Source organism: Colletotrichum higginsianum, chromosome 1, assembly GCF_001672515.1.
Source record: "Colletotrichum higginsianum IMI 349063 chromosome 1, whole genome shotgun sequence".
Lineage (NCBI taxonomy): Eukaryota > Fungi > Ascomycota > Sordariomycetes > Glomerellales > Glomerellaceae > Colletotrichum > Colletotrichum higginsianum.
Window position 1 is genome coordinate 1,710,301 of NC_030954.1, and position 14,880 is coordinate 1,725,180.

At 54.9% G+C, this 14,880-nt stretch overlaps 6 protein-coding genes across 6 annotated transcripts; 3 read left to right on the forward strand and 3 right to left on the reverse strand.

Moving 5' to 3' along the window:
• Positions 1 to 354: 354 nt before the first annotated feature.
• Positions 355 to 1,086, reverse strand: CH63R_00522 (Fe-S protein assembly co-chaperone HscB; the record flags this gene model as incomplete). The annotated part of the gene is made up of 1 exon (XM_018295497.1): positions 355 to 1,086. One exon carries the CDS (start codon positions 1,084 to 1,086, stop codon positions 355 to 357), a length of 732 nt encoding a protein of 243 aa, XP_018163859.1.
• A 631-nt stretch (positions 1,087 to 1,717) lies between these two features.
• CH63R_00523 (FMN-dependent dehydrogenase) lies at positions 1,718 to 3,392 on the forward strand (the record flags this gene model as incomplete). The annotated part of the gene is made up of 4 exons (XM_018295498.1): positions 1,718 to 1,745; positions 1,806 to 3,101; positions 3,159 to 3,232; positions 3,303 to 3,392. 4 exons carry the CDS (start codon positions 1,718 to 1,720, stop codon positions 3,390 to 3,392), a joined length of 1,488 nt encoding a protein of 495 aa, XP_018163860.1.
• Positions 3,393 to 5,751: 2,359 nt separating this feature from the next.
• Positions 5,752 to 7,887, reverse strand: CH63R_00524 (Succinate dehydrogenase [ubiquinone] flavoprotein subunit, mitochondrial; the record flags this gene model as incomplete). The annotated part of the gene is made up of 4 exons (XM_018295499.1): positions 5,752 to 5,971; positions 6,025 to 7,248; positions 7,310 to 7,752; positions 7,843 to 7,887. 4 exons carry the CDS (start codon positions 7,885 to 7,887, stop codon positions 5,752 to 5,754), a joined length of 1,932 nt encoding a protein of 643 aa, XP_018163861.1.
• Positions 7,888 to 8,586: 699 nt separating this feature from the next.
• CH63R_00525 (Succinate dehydrogenase [ubiquinone] iron-sulfur subunit, mitochondrial) lies at positions 8,587 to 9,560 on the forward strand (the record flags this gene model as incomplete). Its single annotated transcript, XM_018295500.1, has 3 exons — positions 8,587 to 8,947; positions 9,033 to 9,184; positions 9,240 to 9,560. The coding sequence occupies 3 exons, from the start codon at positions 8,587 to 8,589 to the stop codon at positions 9,558 to 9,560; spliced, it is 834 nt and encodes a 277-aa protein (XP_018163862.1).
• Positions 9,561 to 11,561: 2,001 nt separating this feature from the next.
• Positions 11,562 to 12,748, forward strand: CH63R_00526 (uncharacterized protein; the record flags this gene model as incomplete). The annotated part of the gene is made up of 4 exons (XM_018295501.1): positions 11,562 to 11,710; positions 11,769 to 12,196; positions 12,247 to 12,371; positions 12,428 to 12,748. The coding sequence occupies 4 exons, from the start codon at positions 11,562 to 11,564 to the stop codon at positions 12,746 to 12,748; spliced, it is 1,023 nt and encodes a 340-aa protein (XP_018163863.1).
• A 1,163-nt stretch (positions 12,749 to 13,911) lies between these two features.
• CH63R_00527 (HCNGP-like protein) lies at positions 13,912 to 14,841 on the reverse strand (the record flags this gene model as incomplete). The annotated part of the gene is made up of 2 exons (XM_018295502.1): positions 13,912 to 14,694; positions 14,770 to 14,841. 2 exons carry the CDS (start codon positions 14,839 to 14,841, stop codon positions 13,912 to 13,914), a joined length of 855 nt encoding a protein of 284 aa, XP_018163864.1.
• Positions 14,842 to 14,880: the final 39 nt, after the last annotated feature.

The following is a 14,880-nucleotide window of genomic DNA, read 5'->3' on the forward strand; positions in this document are numbered from 1 at the left end:
ATCGGAGAGCAGAGAGTTGGGTTGATGGAGTTGCTAGACTATTTTGGGGATGATGTATTTGGTCGACCGGGAATTTTTGCCAAAACACGACTCGCCCCATTTCGTCAATTTTGTCCACTTCCTTCATTCTATGACAGGGATTGGTGCAGTTGAAAAGAGTTGTGCTGTACAAGCATTAATGAATTATGAAAATGCCGGGTATCTCACAACATCGGCCCACGATCGGCTGATGATGACGACCAAAATCCTTCTAGCCCATATGTGCGCTTTTCTCCTACTATACAGGGACAAGGCTGCCCTTCTCCCTCCCTCTCTCTCTCTCTCTCTCTCTCTCTCTTCCATAACTCTCCTCTATCAGTGTTGCAGAACAATCGGCTTCCCGGCTTCCCAGTTGTTCAAGCTTTCCTGAATATTGACCCAGTACCGGAGCTTTACGGCCTCGCGCTTCGCCGTCTCGATGTCGTCGTGCCGGAAGGCCTCCTCAAGCACCTCCTCGCTCTCGCGTATGCGCTCGTCATTGGCCGCGCGCTGGCCTTCGAGCTCGCCCTCGCTTGCTGCCTCCTCAATCTCTTCGCGCGCCTCGAGCACAATCATCAGCAGATCCGGGTCTTCGACCTTGAGCGTCTCGTCGTTAGCCACATCGACGCCGCGCAGTGAGAGCAGGTACTGCGCGCGCAGCAGTGGGTTCGATAGTGTCTTGTACGCCTCGTTGATGCGCGCCGACGTCGCCTCCGCCCGCGCCTTGAGCTCCGCTGGATGCATATCTGGGTGCGCCTTGGCCTGCAGCCGGAGGAACTCGCGGCGGAGGGCGCGCTGGTCGATGGGGAAATGACCCTTAGGCGGCGGGCCGTCAGGTAGTGTGATGGGGAAGAATTCGTAGTGTGTCATGAGGGGCTTGCTCTCTTGTGAACCCGAGTCGGTCGTCGTTTCGCTGCTCCGCGCCGGCGCCGCTGGCCTGAAGAGGGCAACGGTTCCCGAGATCCATCGCTTCTGGTTCGCACTGCTAGAAAGTCCCGAAGGCCACCGCATATGTGTCGCGGCTCGTGAACTATTGGCAGCCGCCAACATCGCAGATGGCCGGGCCATTGTCGCCTTTTGCCGGCATCTCGTGCAAACGAGAGAGATATTGCTTGCGCCGGTCGTGAATGAAACACGCATGGTTGTGCAGTGGTGTTTTTTATGTCAAATATGATTCGAAAACAGGATTATCAAATGCTCGTGGAAAACTGTTGAGATTGAGTTACTGTAGAGTTGCCCAAAAAGCCGTCCAGAAAACAATTTTGCGACTGTTTGCCCCCCCGAGCAAGTGGAATGGATGACGTCCCCGTAAATTGATTGCCGCGCCAAAGCGAAGCGAAGCGTCTAGCGCCGAGAGCCGCCGACATGTCCGAAGTCGGGGCAAGTCGGGGTTCCCTCGCGCGCCCGCGGTGTTCTTTCCACGACGCAGCCCCCACCCCTCCATGGCCTCTCCAGTGCCCCACGGAACGCTTGACCAAAAAGTGCACGGTGATTCGACGACTGATGGGCTCCTCTGGCTGGCCCCAACCCCGGATCAACCCTCCCCCCACGGGCTTGGTTTCTGGCATAGACGTACGGGGTAATTCCTGCCGAATGGTTGGCGGCTTAACTACGATGATGTGCCCGCTTGGTCAGTTGTTGAGATCTCTCACAAGTTTTTCTGACCAGTGTGTTCCTCGAGTCCTCAATCGCTGACACCATGTCCAAGGTATTCACTGCTGAAGAAGGTTGGTCTAGGGTGCTCTCCACGGCTGTGCGTCCGAGCCAATGCTAATACTGCCTCATAGTGGCCAAGCACAACAGCCCCGAGAGCTGCTGGGTGGTGCTCTACGGCAAAGTGTACGACGTGACCGAATTCCTCCCTTCTCACCCCGGCGGTTCCAAGATCATTGTGAAGCTTTCCGGCAAAGATGCGACGGAGGAGTACGACCCGATCCACCCACCGGGTATCCTTGAGGAGAACCTCAAGCCCGAGAACTGCCTTGGCACCGTAGACCCCGAGTCACTGGCACTGCTACAACCCGCTGCCGCGAAGGCTACGTCCCAGAAGCCCAAGGAGGGTCCCCCAAGACTGGAGACGCTGCTCAACATTGAAGAGATCGAGGAAGCTGCTACAAAACTCATCCCCAAGAAGGCATGGGCGTACTACTTCTCTGCCGCTGATGACTTGTGGAGCAAGAGCAACAACAACAAGGCATACAGGCAGATCCTTCTACGGCCGCGGGTCTTCGTTGACTGCACGCAAGTTGATACCTCTACAAACCTGCTGGGTCACCATGTGGGAACCCCCCTGTTCGTGGCACCGGCCGCCATGGCGAGACTCGCTCACCCAGATGGCGAGCGAGGTATTGCAAGAGCGGCGGCCAAGTTCAACGCGATGCAATGCGTATCGAACAACGCGTCCATGACACCCGAGCAAATCATCGAGGGGTCACCCGAAGGCCAGGTTTTCGGCTGGCAGCTCTACGTTCAGAATGACCGGGCCAAGAGCGAGGCTATGCTGAAGCGAATTAACGCCATGAAGGACCGCTACAAGTATATTACCTTGACTCTGGATGCCCCATGGCCCGGGAAGCGTGAGCTCGACGAGAAGCAGCAGTTTGAGGGCGCATTCGAGGTCGAGTCCGAGTCCAACTCCAAGGAGGACGAGGCGAAGCGGCCGGGCGGCGGCGGTGTTGGCCAGCAGCTGTTCTTTGGCACGGCGGCTGACCTGACATGGAAGACGACCCTTCCTTGGCTGGCACAGCACACCGACTTGCCCATCGTCTTGAAGGGGCTGCAGACGCACGAAGATGCCTACCTAGCGGCGAAGTACGCCCCGCAGGTAAAGGCCATCATTCTGTCGAACCACGGCGGTCGCGCCCTTGATACGGCCCCTCCTGCAGTCCACACGCTGCTCGAGATCCGCAAGTACTGTCCCGAAGTATTTGACAAGATCGAGGTCTGGGTCGACGGCGGCATCAAGCGCGGAACCGACATTGTCAAGGCTCTGTGCCTGGGTGCAAAGGCTGTCGGCGTCGGTCGTGCTGCGCTGTTCGGTCTCGGTGCCGGCGGCCAGGCCGGTGTTGAGAGGACGTATGAGAGTGAGTATTGTTGGGGGACGTGTTGTTGTCGACGGGTCGCTAACTTTTCTCCCACAGTTCTCCAGGCAGAGATGGAGACATGCATGAGACTGCTCGGCGCCAAGAGCGTCAGCGATCTGGGCCCCCATTTTGTAAGCTAAATCACCACGGTCCCCCAGCACAAGATTTGAGCGAGACGTCAGACGCTGATATGTGCGGCAGATCAACACCCGCGCGGTGGAAAGAGACATCTACGACGGCGAGTCTGGGATCGAGAACAAGGTCAGCCTTTGGGTGAAGTCGAAGCTGTGATACAGACGTCTCGATTGAGCTAGTTACTGGGAACTGAGTTGGAACAGCCAAGGAGGGCCGCAATTTCCCAGTTTGCGTCGGGCGGACGAGGGGTGAACGGCATCGTTTCGTCGTGAAGCCGAGCAATTGCATGCGTAAAGCATCGACGAATGGAGGTGGGATGCCTCACACTGAGTTCAGGACATGTCTAAATCCTTTGAGAAGTCGAGATTAGACGAAGCGGTGCAGAATGCAGAAGGGGCCCGGAGCAGGACAAGGGCCGATACCAGGCATATACACCACTGTCACGATCCTGCTCGCCCTGTCATTTTGGGCGGGCATCGTAGAATCATACACAAGGCTCCTTTGGGGAGAAAGACATATGAGGGGTTTGAATTTCTTGCGAACTTAGACTTTGGATGCCAGTACACACACACACAAGAGAGAGAGAGAGAGAGAGAGAGAAGGACAACACCATCATCGACATCCATTTTTGCCATCTCGTCACTGGCCCGTCTGACGTGCCCCAAATTCCCTTGGTATAAAATCCCCGATACGACAAAGTTTCTTTCGTTCGCTGCCCGGGAGCATATCAGGGCAATGTCACCCTGGTCGATGCTCATGGCCGCCCCTCTGACACGTCAAGGCGGATAGTGACGTGTCACTTCAGTTCATCCTCGGTCAGAAAACGTGCAACGATGTCAGATAGGCCAAGGACAGTAATGGGAGAGTAGTCAGGCCAGTCTGGGTATGCCGTCGCGTGAGACATTTTTTTCTTCTTCCGTCTCGGGAAACCCTGAAGAGCCCATGTCTCGTTTCCCGCCAACATCGTCTATGGCTATACGAACGACAAGGTCAAAGGCCCGGCCACAAGCTCGTGAACAATCTTTCCCTAGATGACGAGCCAAAGTGGTTGCCGCCGGTGTGTTGTAATCGCGTGTGAGGGCGCCATGTACTTACTCTACACATACCCGGTGGGTTATTGGTTCACAAGGTTTCTGAAGCCGACCCCTCTGCTTCCCAGCTAATTCATATCAAGTTTGCCTGTTTTCTGCCCGCTTCCCAGCTTCCATTATGAAATTCTGCGAGGATGATCTCACACTGGCGTCTTGACATGCAGGCCGGCCTGGCCTGACCAAACCAGCGGCCGATCGTTACTTTGGGCGTGGAAAGCGCGGTAGCGCAGAATGAAGAATCGGACGTGGCACGTGTCAGGTTGGAGGGTCAGCCTACGAAATGTCATATCAGAATTTTAACCTTCGCTTCTTACAGATACCAAAAGGACATTGTCGGTGCATGATTTAGGCTGGGGGCATGCAAGGGCCTGGATCGTCTCCCCTTGTCTCGCCTTCTGAGTGGCTTCCCCAGTGCTAAGGCTCTGCTAGCCCCGCTCCTACCCGAACGATGCCCAGACTCTGGGGGATGTCGCCTCCCCGGCTTCAGTGCAGTGGAGGTTGGTGGGTAAGTGGGCCACAACCAAGCCAAATGTCCATGGTACCCACACCTAGCTCGATTATCGCGAGAAGCAAGGTACAAATATGTACTTGGTGTACTCTTCGCGCGGATTGCAAAGGTCCTTCCGCGTCCTGCAGGCAAATCATTGGCCTTTTTAATGTCAAATCTCCGAGCCCGCCCATCCAGGCCCAGCCAATGCAGGGCCATTGCCCGCCTTTTCGGCCATCGACAGCTGCCTTTTCCGTGTCGCTTCCTGGTCTGACTGCCCCTGGGCCTTACCCAATCGTGCCACTCGCGCATGCACGCCATGATTTCTGTTGCATCCATCTACTGGCAAAGCCATCGTCATTATCCCATGTGACAGCAGCTCCTTGGGCACCCGCTGCCATTGTGTGTCTGAGCAAACTCGGTTGAACTCGTACAGACAGATTGGCAATAAAATATATCGTCTGAGCCTTGAGCTAGAAACCGGGCTTACAGCCAAAATACCACACCATCTCTGGAATAGAACATTGGCCTAACAGACGCATTACACTGCCAACGACTTAAAAGAAGATAGGTGGCGCTAGCTGCTGGGCTGCCTGTATCCTCGAAGAACACACTCCTATAACCTACAGAAGCTGACTGGTATACAAAAAAAAAGTACTGCGAGAACTTATTGTGGCGCTGCTGACGAGAGTTCCCCTCGCGGCGATTTAGACCACGACCACCACCACGTTCGCATACGAACACTTATGTTTAGTTTACAAGGATAGCTCGCGATATCCTCCATATGGTCACGGTCATGAACTGAATTATCCGTCGTGGTATTATGACTGTCTTGATATGTCTCCCGCTGCCCTCCTCAGTCATCGTCTTCTCTCTCTTCGCATTTTTCCAGTTTCCTAAAAGACACCTGTACACCTATTTTCTAATCGGAACAATTTTAGTACACACGCTTGAAAGGAGGGACGGCCTTGCACTCGTTCTCGTCCAGAGTGTTGCCAATGACGCTACGGTAGCCAAGGTCGACCTTGCCGTGGGGCTGCTTCTGGAACGACAGAGTGTGCTTCATCCAGTTGTTATCGTCACGGTCGGGGTAGTCCTCGCGGGCATGAGCACCACGGGACTCCTTGCGAGCAGCGGCGGATGTGGCAGTTTGGGAGCTGATGAACAATTAGCACCCATAGGTCTGACGACAGGTTGATATGAAACTTACGCGCAGGTCAGGAGGTTGCGGAGCTCCAGAGTCTCGACAAGGTCCGAGTTCCAGATCATGGACTTGTCCTTAATGGCAACATCGGGGAATTGGGCATCAATCTCTGTCATCTTGCGGACACCCTCGTCCAAAGACTCCTGTGTTCTGAAAACGCTAACCTCGGTCTGCATGGCCTTCTGCATAGCCAGGCGGACGTCGGAGGTGGACCTGGTACCTTCGCGAGTGCGAACGTTGTCCAGAGTCTCAATAGCCTCCGCACCAGCATCAGCAGCCAAAGGCTTGTGCTTGGTACCAGGGGTGAAGTTATCGCGGATGGTGTGGGAAACGGCACGGCCGAAGACAACCAAGTCAAGGAGGGAGTTGGCACCGAGACGGTTGGCACCGTGGACAGAGACACAAGCGGCCTCACCGCAGGCGAACAGACCGGGGACGACCTTGTCGTTGCCAGACTCGTCGACGGTGATGACCTCACCAGTGTATCTCGTGGGAATGCCACCCATGTTGTAGTGGACGGTGGGCAGGACCGGAATAGGCTGAGTGCGAACGTCGACACCGGCGAAAATGCCAGCGGTCTCGGAGATACCCGGCAGACGCTCGTGCAGGACCTCGGCGGGGAGATGGCTAAGCTGGAGGAAAATGTGGTCCTTCTCCTCACCAACACCACGGCCCTCGCGGATCTCCATCGTCATGGAACGGGATACGACGTCACGGGAGGCAAGATCTTTGGCAGTAGGAGCGTAACGCTCCATAAAGCGCTCACCCTCCGAGTTGAGGAGGTAACCACCCTCGCCTCGAGCACCCTCCGTGATCAGGCAGCCAGCACCGTAGATACCAGTAGGGTGGAACTGAACGAACTCAAGATCCTGGTTGGGGAGACCGGCGCGGGCGACCATGGCCATACCATCACCAGTGCAGGTGTGGGCGGACGTGCAGCTGAAGTAGGCACGTCCGTAACCGCCAGTGGCCAGAACGGTGTGGTTAGCAAGGAAGCGGTGCAGGGTGCCGTCCTCCTGGTTGTAGGCGACGACACCACGGCACTCGCCATCCTGCATAATCAAGTCGAGAGCGAAGAACTCGATGAAATAGTTGGTGTTGTGGCGGAGAGACTGTCCGTAGAGAGTGTGGAGAAGAGCGTGGCCGGTACGATCTTCAGCAGCGCAGCAACGGTAAGCCTGGCCACCCTTGCCAAACTTCTGAGACTGACCACCGAAAGCGCGCTGGTAACTGCAAGGCGACCATTATCAACATCTGCACCTCGGTTTGGTGGCGCGCGGCTTCTACTCACATCTTTCCATCCTCGGTTCTGGAGAAGGGGCATCCATAATTCTCGAGCTCGACAATGGAGGCGGGCGCCTCACGGGTCATGTAGTGAATAGCATCCTGATCGCCAAGCCAATCCGATCCCTTGACAGTATCGTACATGTGCCATCTCCAGTCGTCTTCGTGCATGTTTCCGAGGGCAGCATTGATACCACCCTGTGCGGCGACAGTGTGACTCCTGGTAGGGAAGAGCTTCGAAATACAGGCGGTGTTGAAGCCAGCCTCGGCAAGACCAAAGGCCGCACGGAGACCAGCGCCACCAGCGCCGACAACGATAGCATCGTACTCGTGGTCAATGACGGGGTACTTGCTCGAAAGATAGGGAGAGGCCTCCTTCGCGCGAAGAGGACGGTTCGCAAAGACCCGCGCCGCAGGTCTGGTCGTGGAGAATGCGCGCGCCTGCGAGAACTGGGCTCAAGTTAGGTTTATTTTCCCGGCCCAATCGCTGCGTCGTTGTAGAGTTATGAGGGGTGAATGGGGGACAAAGGGGCAACATACAGCAGGCTTGGCAGCAAACCTCCTCAGCGCCATTGATGAGGCCATGATGGATGTGTACACTGTTGAGCAGTTTCAGTATGAGGTCGTGTTGTGTGTGTATGTCTGGATCGTGGCGGACGAAGTGGAAAGAGGGTGGCGGCCGGGGATGTTGGAACGAGAAGAGATTCGCTTGGGATCGGATGTACGGATCGATTACTGACCGTTGTCGGAAAAGCGAGAGATGGCCTGGGACTGACGAGTTAGCCAAAAACGCTCCAGATGTGCATAAACACTGGAACACCTACTGTGGATAGAATTGGTCTCCAAAACGAGGTGCTGTCTCCAAGTGATGATGCCTACAACGAGAAAAGTACGGGATGGACTACGGCAAACCTCGCACATGTCTTCAGCGATAAGTCAGCTCGACACCTCGGGTAATCACACAGTCTATTATTGGTCAGAATGAGAGTGTTTAGTGGACACAGACCCCATCTCAAACCAAGGTCGTCAATGATTGGCACTGGGTCCACTTTTCACCCTCCGGCCGCTTCGACTCTCACTCAATAACCGAGGGATTGAAGCAAACTTCCATGATGTCTTTCACTTCACCTGAACGCCACCAAGGATAATATCACGGTGAACCGCCGCCTTCCCACACCGCGCCCCGCCAATTACTCGGAATCGCTCATCTTCCACCTGGTGTGCAATCGATACTCTTGCTACCTGCATACACCTGTTACTGTTCGATCCGAAACAGCAGCCATAATGGCCTCTCTTCGCTCTTCCTCCCGGGTCTTGGGCTCGGCCACCAAGGCCACCTTCCGCCCTGCCGTCACCGTCCCTCGCCGTGGCCTGGCTACCCCTAGCGATCGTGTGCCTCGTACGAAGGAACCCGAGATGAAGAAGTTCACCATTTACCGCTGGAACCCCGATACCCCGACCGAGAAGCCTCGCATGCAGGAGTACACGTTGGACCTAAACAAGACGGGGCCTATGATGCTGGATGCGTTGATCCGCATCAAGAACGAGCTTGACCCTACCCTGACCTTCCGTCGAAGCTGCAGAGAGGGTATCTGCGGTAGCTGCGCCATGAACATTAACGGCCAGAACACGCTTGCTTGCCTCTGTACGTGGCTCACCGAAGCATGCCAGCTGGCCCCTGACTTGCTGCGCGCAATGATAAAGGCCACCGCGCTAATAACATGTGGCAGGCCGTATCCCGAAAGAGTCTTCGTCAGACGTTAAGGTCTACCCTTTGCCTCACACCTACGTCGTCAAGGACCTGGTCCCCGATTTGACCCAGTTCTACAAGCAATACCGCTCGATCAAGCCCTACCTCCAGAGAGACACTCCTGCCCCTGATGTACGCGACTCCGCGCAATCTTCTTTGCAGCAGTATAAGCTAACCTCCGTCGCAGGGCAAGGAATACCGCCAGAGCGTTGCCGACCGAAAGAAGCTGAGCGGTCTGTACGAGTGCATTCTGTGCGCCTGCTGCTCGACTTCGTGCCCGTCCTACTGGTGGAACTCTGAGGAGTACCTCGGACCCGCCATTCTCCTTCAGTCTTACCGCTGGCTTGCCGACTCCCGTGACGAGAAGACGGCGGAGCGCAAGGCAGCCCTCGACAACTCAATGAGCCTGTACCGTTGCCACACGATTCTCAACTGCACACGTGCCTGTCCCAAGGGTCTGAACCCCGGCAAGGCTATTGCCGAGATTAAGAAGCAGATGGCTTTCTAAGAAGCGTGCGTGGAGTCTGTCAACGTTTGGAGTCATAATCTTGGGCGGCGCGATATTGGCTGTATACTAGGTAGTGTGTACTTTATGAGCATGGCTGGAGTTTGAACTCCTTGGACACACTAAAAAAGGGGACTTTGAATTCAGGCTTTCTTTTGTTTTTCTTAGTCCGCAGTAACTCATAGGAGACTGCCCTGCGTGTGTCTGAAAGTGCCCTAGCGAAGGAAGAGGTGGTCACAGCTCCAGATTGCTGCGTTGGGTCTGCGTATGGCCAATTGAAGAAGGGGGCAGTCGGAGCAACAATAGATGTTGCCAAGGCAAAATTTGGTTGTCAAACGGCGGCTTCATATATACCTAGGGTAGCCCCAAATTACTATTTTATCATTCCACTATGAAAGCAGAAAAGTAATCCTGCGGCACAACCCCCTGCAGGCAAGTTTTGAGTTTCACTCGCATTGCGGAATACAGAGCATTATTGTCCGACAAACGTCACAATTGTTGCTGAAATGATGTATGTTAGTTGAGAATGAAGGTTTCCCACAGCGGCTCGGCGCCATTTGAGGCGTGACGAAGACAGGTACGCAGCGATGGGCAATTATTGCTACGAAGTGATGGACTTGGAGGAGTACCTAGAACTACAAGATCTAACCCTTGGCTGACTTTCACTGACTTCTGCCCAACGGACAGAAGTCACGGCTCTGGGTACACTAGTGGTGAACTGGCATTACCAATCACGTTCTTCCTCCTCTCCATCAACCAAAGCCTAGTTTCACTGCAGCACCGGCGTTACCAATCACGCTCTTACTCCTCTCCATCGACCAAGGCCTAGCTCCCCACGATCTTGATGCTTGTCTTATAAGCCGAGCATGGCTTTAAAGTCCGTTTCTTTCCTTTCCACAACCCGGTCATACCGTCAAACTAACAAAGTCAGCCAGCCAGCCATCCAGCCCTTCGTTACTTTCTCGATCTAAACAGAGGCCGCTTCATCACCGTAACCGCCAACTGGCGTTTTCAGCTCATTTCGTATCCATTACCTCTTCATCTTGCCCCTCCACACAATCCAGTCCAGAGATCCTGCAAGTCTGGCAGGTAAACCACTCAGCCAGGGTACTGCTTCTGCCACGCAGAATCACACACACACACAAAAGCCGACTTTCATATGCTCAGTGCTACTCGTAAAATGCCGAGGGACTGCCCTCTCGGGGCCAAGCCGGATTGCAACTCTGGTGTTAGCGGACAAGGGGCCCCTAGCTCTCCCAATCCTCGACTACATATTCGTACACAGGTGTGTACAACAATGCGGGGCAACCATTTGGGGAAGATGGTGTCGACCTTGTTCTCGGCATGGCACCCAATCTGGCAACGCTGCCCCGGCCTGCCCCTGCAAAGAGACCTCTCTGGACGCAGATTCGGACATCAAAAGGGTGACCTAGCATGTTCTTTCCCAGTTGGTCTGCGATTGTGAATGGCCTGTCATCTGACTGGTAGATCCCTGGTTCTTTTTACGAATTTTGGCCATCTATCCCGCTCGACAGCCACGGCCGTCTACACCTACTCCACCTTGAACTTACACCCACGATGTGCCCAGGCACCGCAATGCATCCCAATCTGTCTACGCTACCCTGCCTACCCTACCGACCGGAATGGCTGGCTGGTCGATGGGTCGGTAAGAAGCGAAAGGGGTACATACGGACCGGATGTACACCATGTGGACAAGAAGATCTTGAGCTATCGCTGCCCGTGTGATGCTCAAGGGTGCTCCCACTCCCTGGCATCCCCATCTTTTACCCCGGAATACATACCTCCCCATCTCTGTACTTAAACCCCCCTGGGTCCCACCCGAACACTCCGTTACTAGATGTCCTGGACATCAACCGCTGAGCTGTCTTCGTCGTCGTCGTTCAAGCAGACTGTATTCTTCTATCTTGCGTAAGCCAGCGTCAAAGGTTTGTGACTGTCGACAGCAGTTTTACAACTACGACAAACGACATCACACGCACCAACATGAGCAAACACGACATCTCTCAATCCGAGAGCGCCCTCGGCTCTGGCAGAGATGGTAAGAGGAAGACTTGTATGAGACACTGCGCGAGATTTTGGTGGATATATCTCATTGCTACCGTCGCCGCAATTCTGCTTGTTGTCCTCTTGATGTGAGTTTGAGCTGTTCTGGACGCTAACCGTAGCAACGTGGTTTCTGACAAGGCACAGTATCTTCGTTGCCGTTCCGAAGATCGCCCAGTCAAAGCTTGATCATGCTGAGCTCACGGTTGACGGAATCATTGTCTCCAACACAGCACCCACCTCGTATAACATGGCTATCAACTCGACGTTAAGATCAGACGGCTCCGTCAAGGCCACCATCGAGCCTTTCGATGGCGTAATGTATCTGGAAGACTTGGAACCGCACACCCCCTTCGTCAACCTTAAGTTCCCGGAGACCAGGTCTGTCAAGCTGCAGACCGTCAATATCAGCCAGCCCATCGAAATTGTCGACCTGGCCGCCTTCACCACCTTCAACACCTGGCTCCAGAATAACGAGTCCGTCAGAGTCACCGTCAAGGGCAACACTCACGTCAAGGTGAACGGAATCGCAAGACGCTATGGTGTTACTTTCAGGAACACCATGACCTTGAAAGGTAAGCCCATGGAATCATGTCGCAGGAGCCCCCGGACTAACAAACCCTAGGCTTGAATGGCTTCAAGGGCCTCAATGTCACTGATAACTCCATCTCTCTCACCCCTGATGCCCGGGGTGATAACTTCAAGGGCTTCGTTTCTATCCCCAACCACTCTGTTCTCACCCTCGAGATCGTAAGTTGTTGCACATGTTTGCCAGCTTAGCCCAGTTCTGACACGGATTTCACCAGGGAAACACCTCCTTCTCCAATCTCCTGAACGGCCAGGACATCGGCACGGTCTACATCGACAACCTCGTCCTCTACCCGGGCATGAACAACGTCAGCATGCGCGCCAACATCAGCCAGGCACCCGTCCTTGCTGCCATTGGCCAACGCCCCGCCTGCGAGAGTGGCATGATCCCCTTCTCTCTCCGCGGCAAGGACGTCGTCAACAGTGGCCAGAGGCTGTCGTACTTCGCCGACGCTTTGTCCTCTGGCGAAGTCGTCACCAACATCAACATCGGCGCCTCCCTGAAGAAGTCTCTAAATCTCACCCTTTCTTGCCATTGAGCGGGTCTGTTGTTTAGGACAATCATTGTAATGAAGAAAAGGGCACCTACACACGCTGAGTCACCACAAGGGGGCAAGATTGCATGGATAAGACTCACAGATGTACCGGGTGTGAATGGAGTAATTTTACTACCGAGCGCCGGGTGTGAAAATGCAATATTCTGACTTCTCCCGTGGCTGATCATGCCGTGAGGTAGTTGTGTACTGAATGACGATCCTTCTGTCGACCATAGTTTGCACCGCCTCTTTGCGAGATGCGATGACCAAACTTTGAGTCCGAAGTCTCCAAGTGGTCTTGTAACGGGGCCCTTTTGTTAGGATACTTCGACTGACAGCACTGTAAAACCAGCCTTGCTTTAAAATTCAGACGTCATCAAATCCATCCCTACAACCACGGACTTCCACTCCACGCCTAAGTGACGCAAGCCCCGTGCGGCTGTCGTCCAGAGGGTGGAGCCAGTAGAAGACAAACATCTCCCTCTTCTCGACCCATATCCCAGAACCCGACACGAATGACGGATGACGGAGTGCCTCACTGCATACCCATATACACACGAGCCTCTCGCTTGGGGTTTATCAATTGACGGAACCTTCTCCGCTTTTCCTCCACGAAGAGCCCCCCCCCCCCCCCCCCCCCCCCCCTCCCTTTCAAGCATTGGACGTTGGTCGTCAGTCCCACGTGCTCCAGACTCCTCGCCAATGTTTACGCGCTCCTCGGCTCCAAAAGGCAGCAGAGGGACTTGAGACGTTGTTAGAAACGTTGGACTCCATCTAGGCCACATATGTGGCAATGCGGTTTCTGTGGCTGAGAAAAGTTTCCTCACACGGCCAGCATGTACAAGTTTCCAGCACACTGTGATCTCTCCCGAAGTCTCGAAGGATCGACCAAATACATCGATGAGATCGACTGTGAGGCAAGGAATAAATAATTCCAGATATGCGGCGATGAAGCAGACTGCGATTGGAGAACCGCATCTTTAGAGTGTATGACGTCCGAGGCCAGTGTGGATGTCCCTGATCCCTTTTGCACCAAGGCCTCTTCCTAGTGTACAGTGAGGGCATGACACGCTGGCGAATGGCGTAATTCTCAACAAGCACCACCAAACCGCTTGGAGCTGGTGATAAAGGCACTGCGTTGCTGATGGCCCTCGGGGACTCACAATTCAAAACGCGCCCGTCTTCCGTTTCCCAGCACGCAATAGTTCACTCTGCTCAGTCGTAGCAGGGGAACCAACGTCACCACCTCCGGCAATTGCCGCCGGTACAAACTCCACGGGCCCTCCGCCCTTCCGTAACCCCGCCCGCTCGGCGCGCACCCTCTCTTGGCTCTGCCTCAACGCGGCCCTCGTAGCCCACTCCGGTAGCACTTCCTCGGACAACGGGTTCCACAGATCCGGGGACAACGTCGTGACGTACCCTGCGCGGCCGTCGAGATCGACGAAGCCCATGAGCTTATCTGTCAAGCTCGGGTTGCGGAGAGCGGCGGACTGGGTCAGCTTGGCGTTAAAGTGGACGCCCTTCTTCTTGAGATCGAGGAACTGGGAAAGCTTGGCCTCGAGGGCGGCGGGCGGTGAGCCTGGGGGCGAGGCTGGAATGTCGAAGTTCGGGACTGGGGGTAGAGTAAGGTCACGGAGGAGAGCGCGGGAGGCTGTGTATGGCGAGGTTGGGGGTTGAGAAAGGTCGCCGTCCTGAGAGTTGCCTTGCAGTGGTTGAGGGTCCATTGGGGGGAGAGAGGGACCTAAGGGAACTGAATGTTGTTGAACTGGGCCGATGGTAACACTGTCAGGCAAAGATTGTGTTTCTGGATCCGCCGTTGTTGGTGGTGGTTGTGCTGGCTTGACATCATCTACAAAGCAGCTCGTCAGTACGAGCGGCTGCGGTAAAGCGCGTAGGTCTAGGCGACTGCGGTGTCTCACTTGTTTCTGGGTGATGTGCGGGAGTTGTTCCTTTCTTGGAACTTTCAGTCTACATTCGATGTGTTAGTGATTCCCTCGGGTGAGTGGTTGCGAGCGAGTCCACACCTTCAGTGGGAGGACAGCCTCCTGAACCTCGTCTTCTTCGTCACTGCTGGCATATGCGACCAAGCCACCCATTATATGTGTCTCCGGCTATCAGCCTGGATACAGACAAGG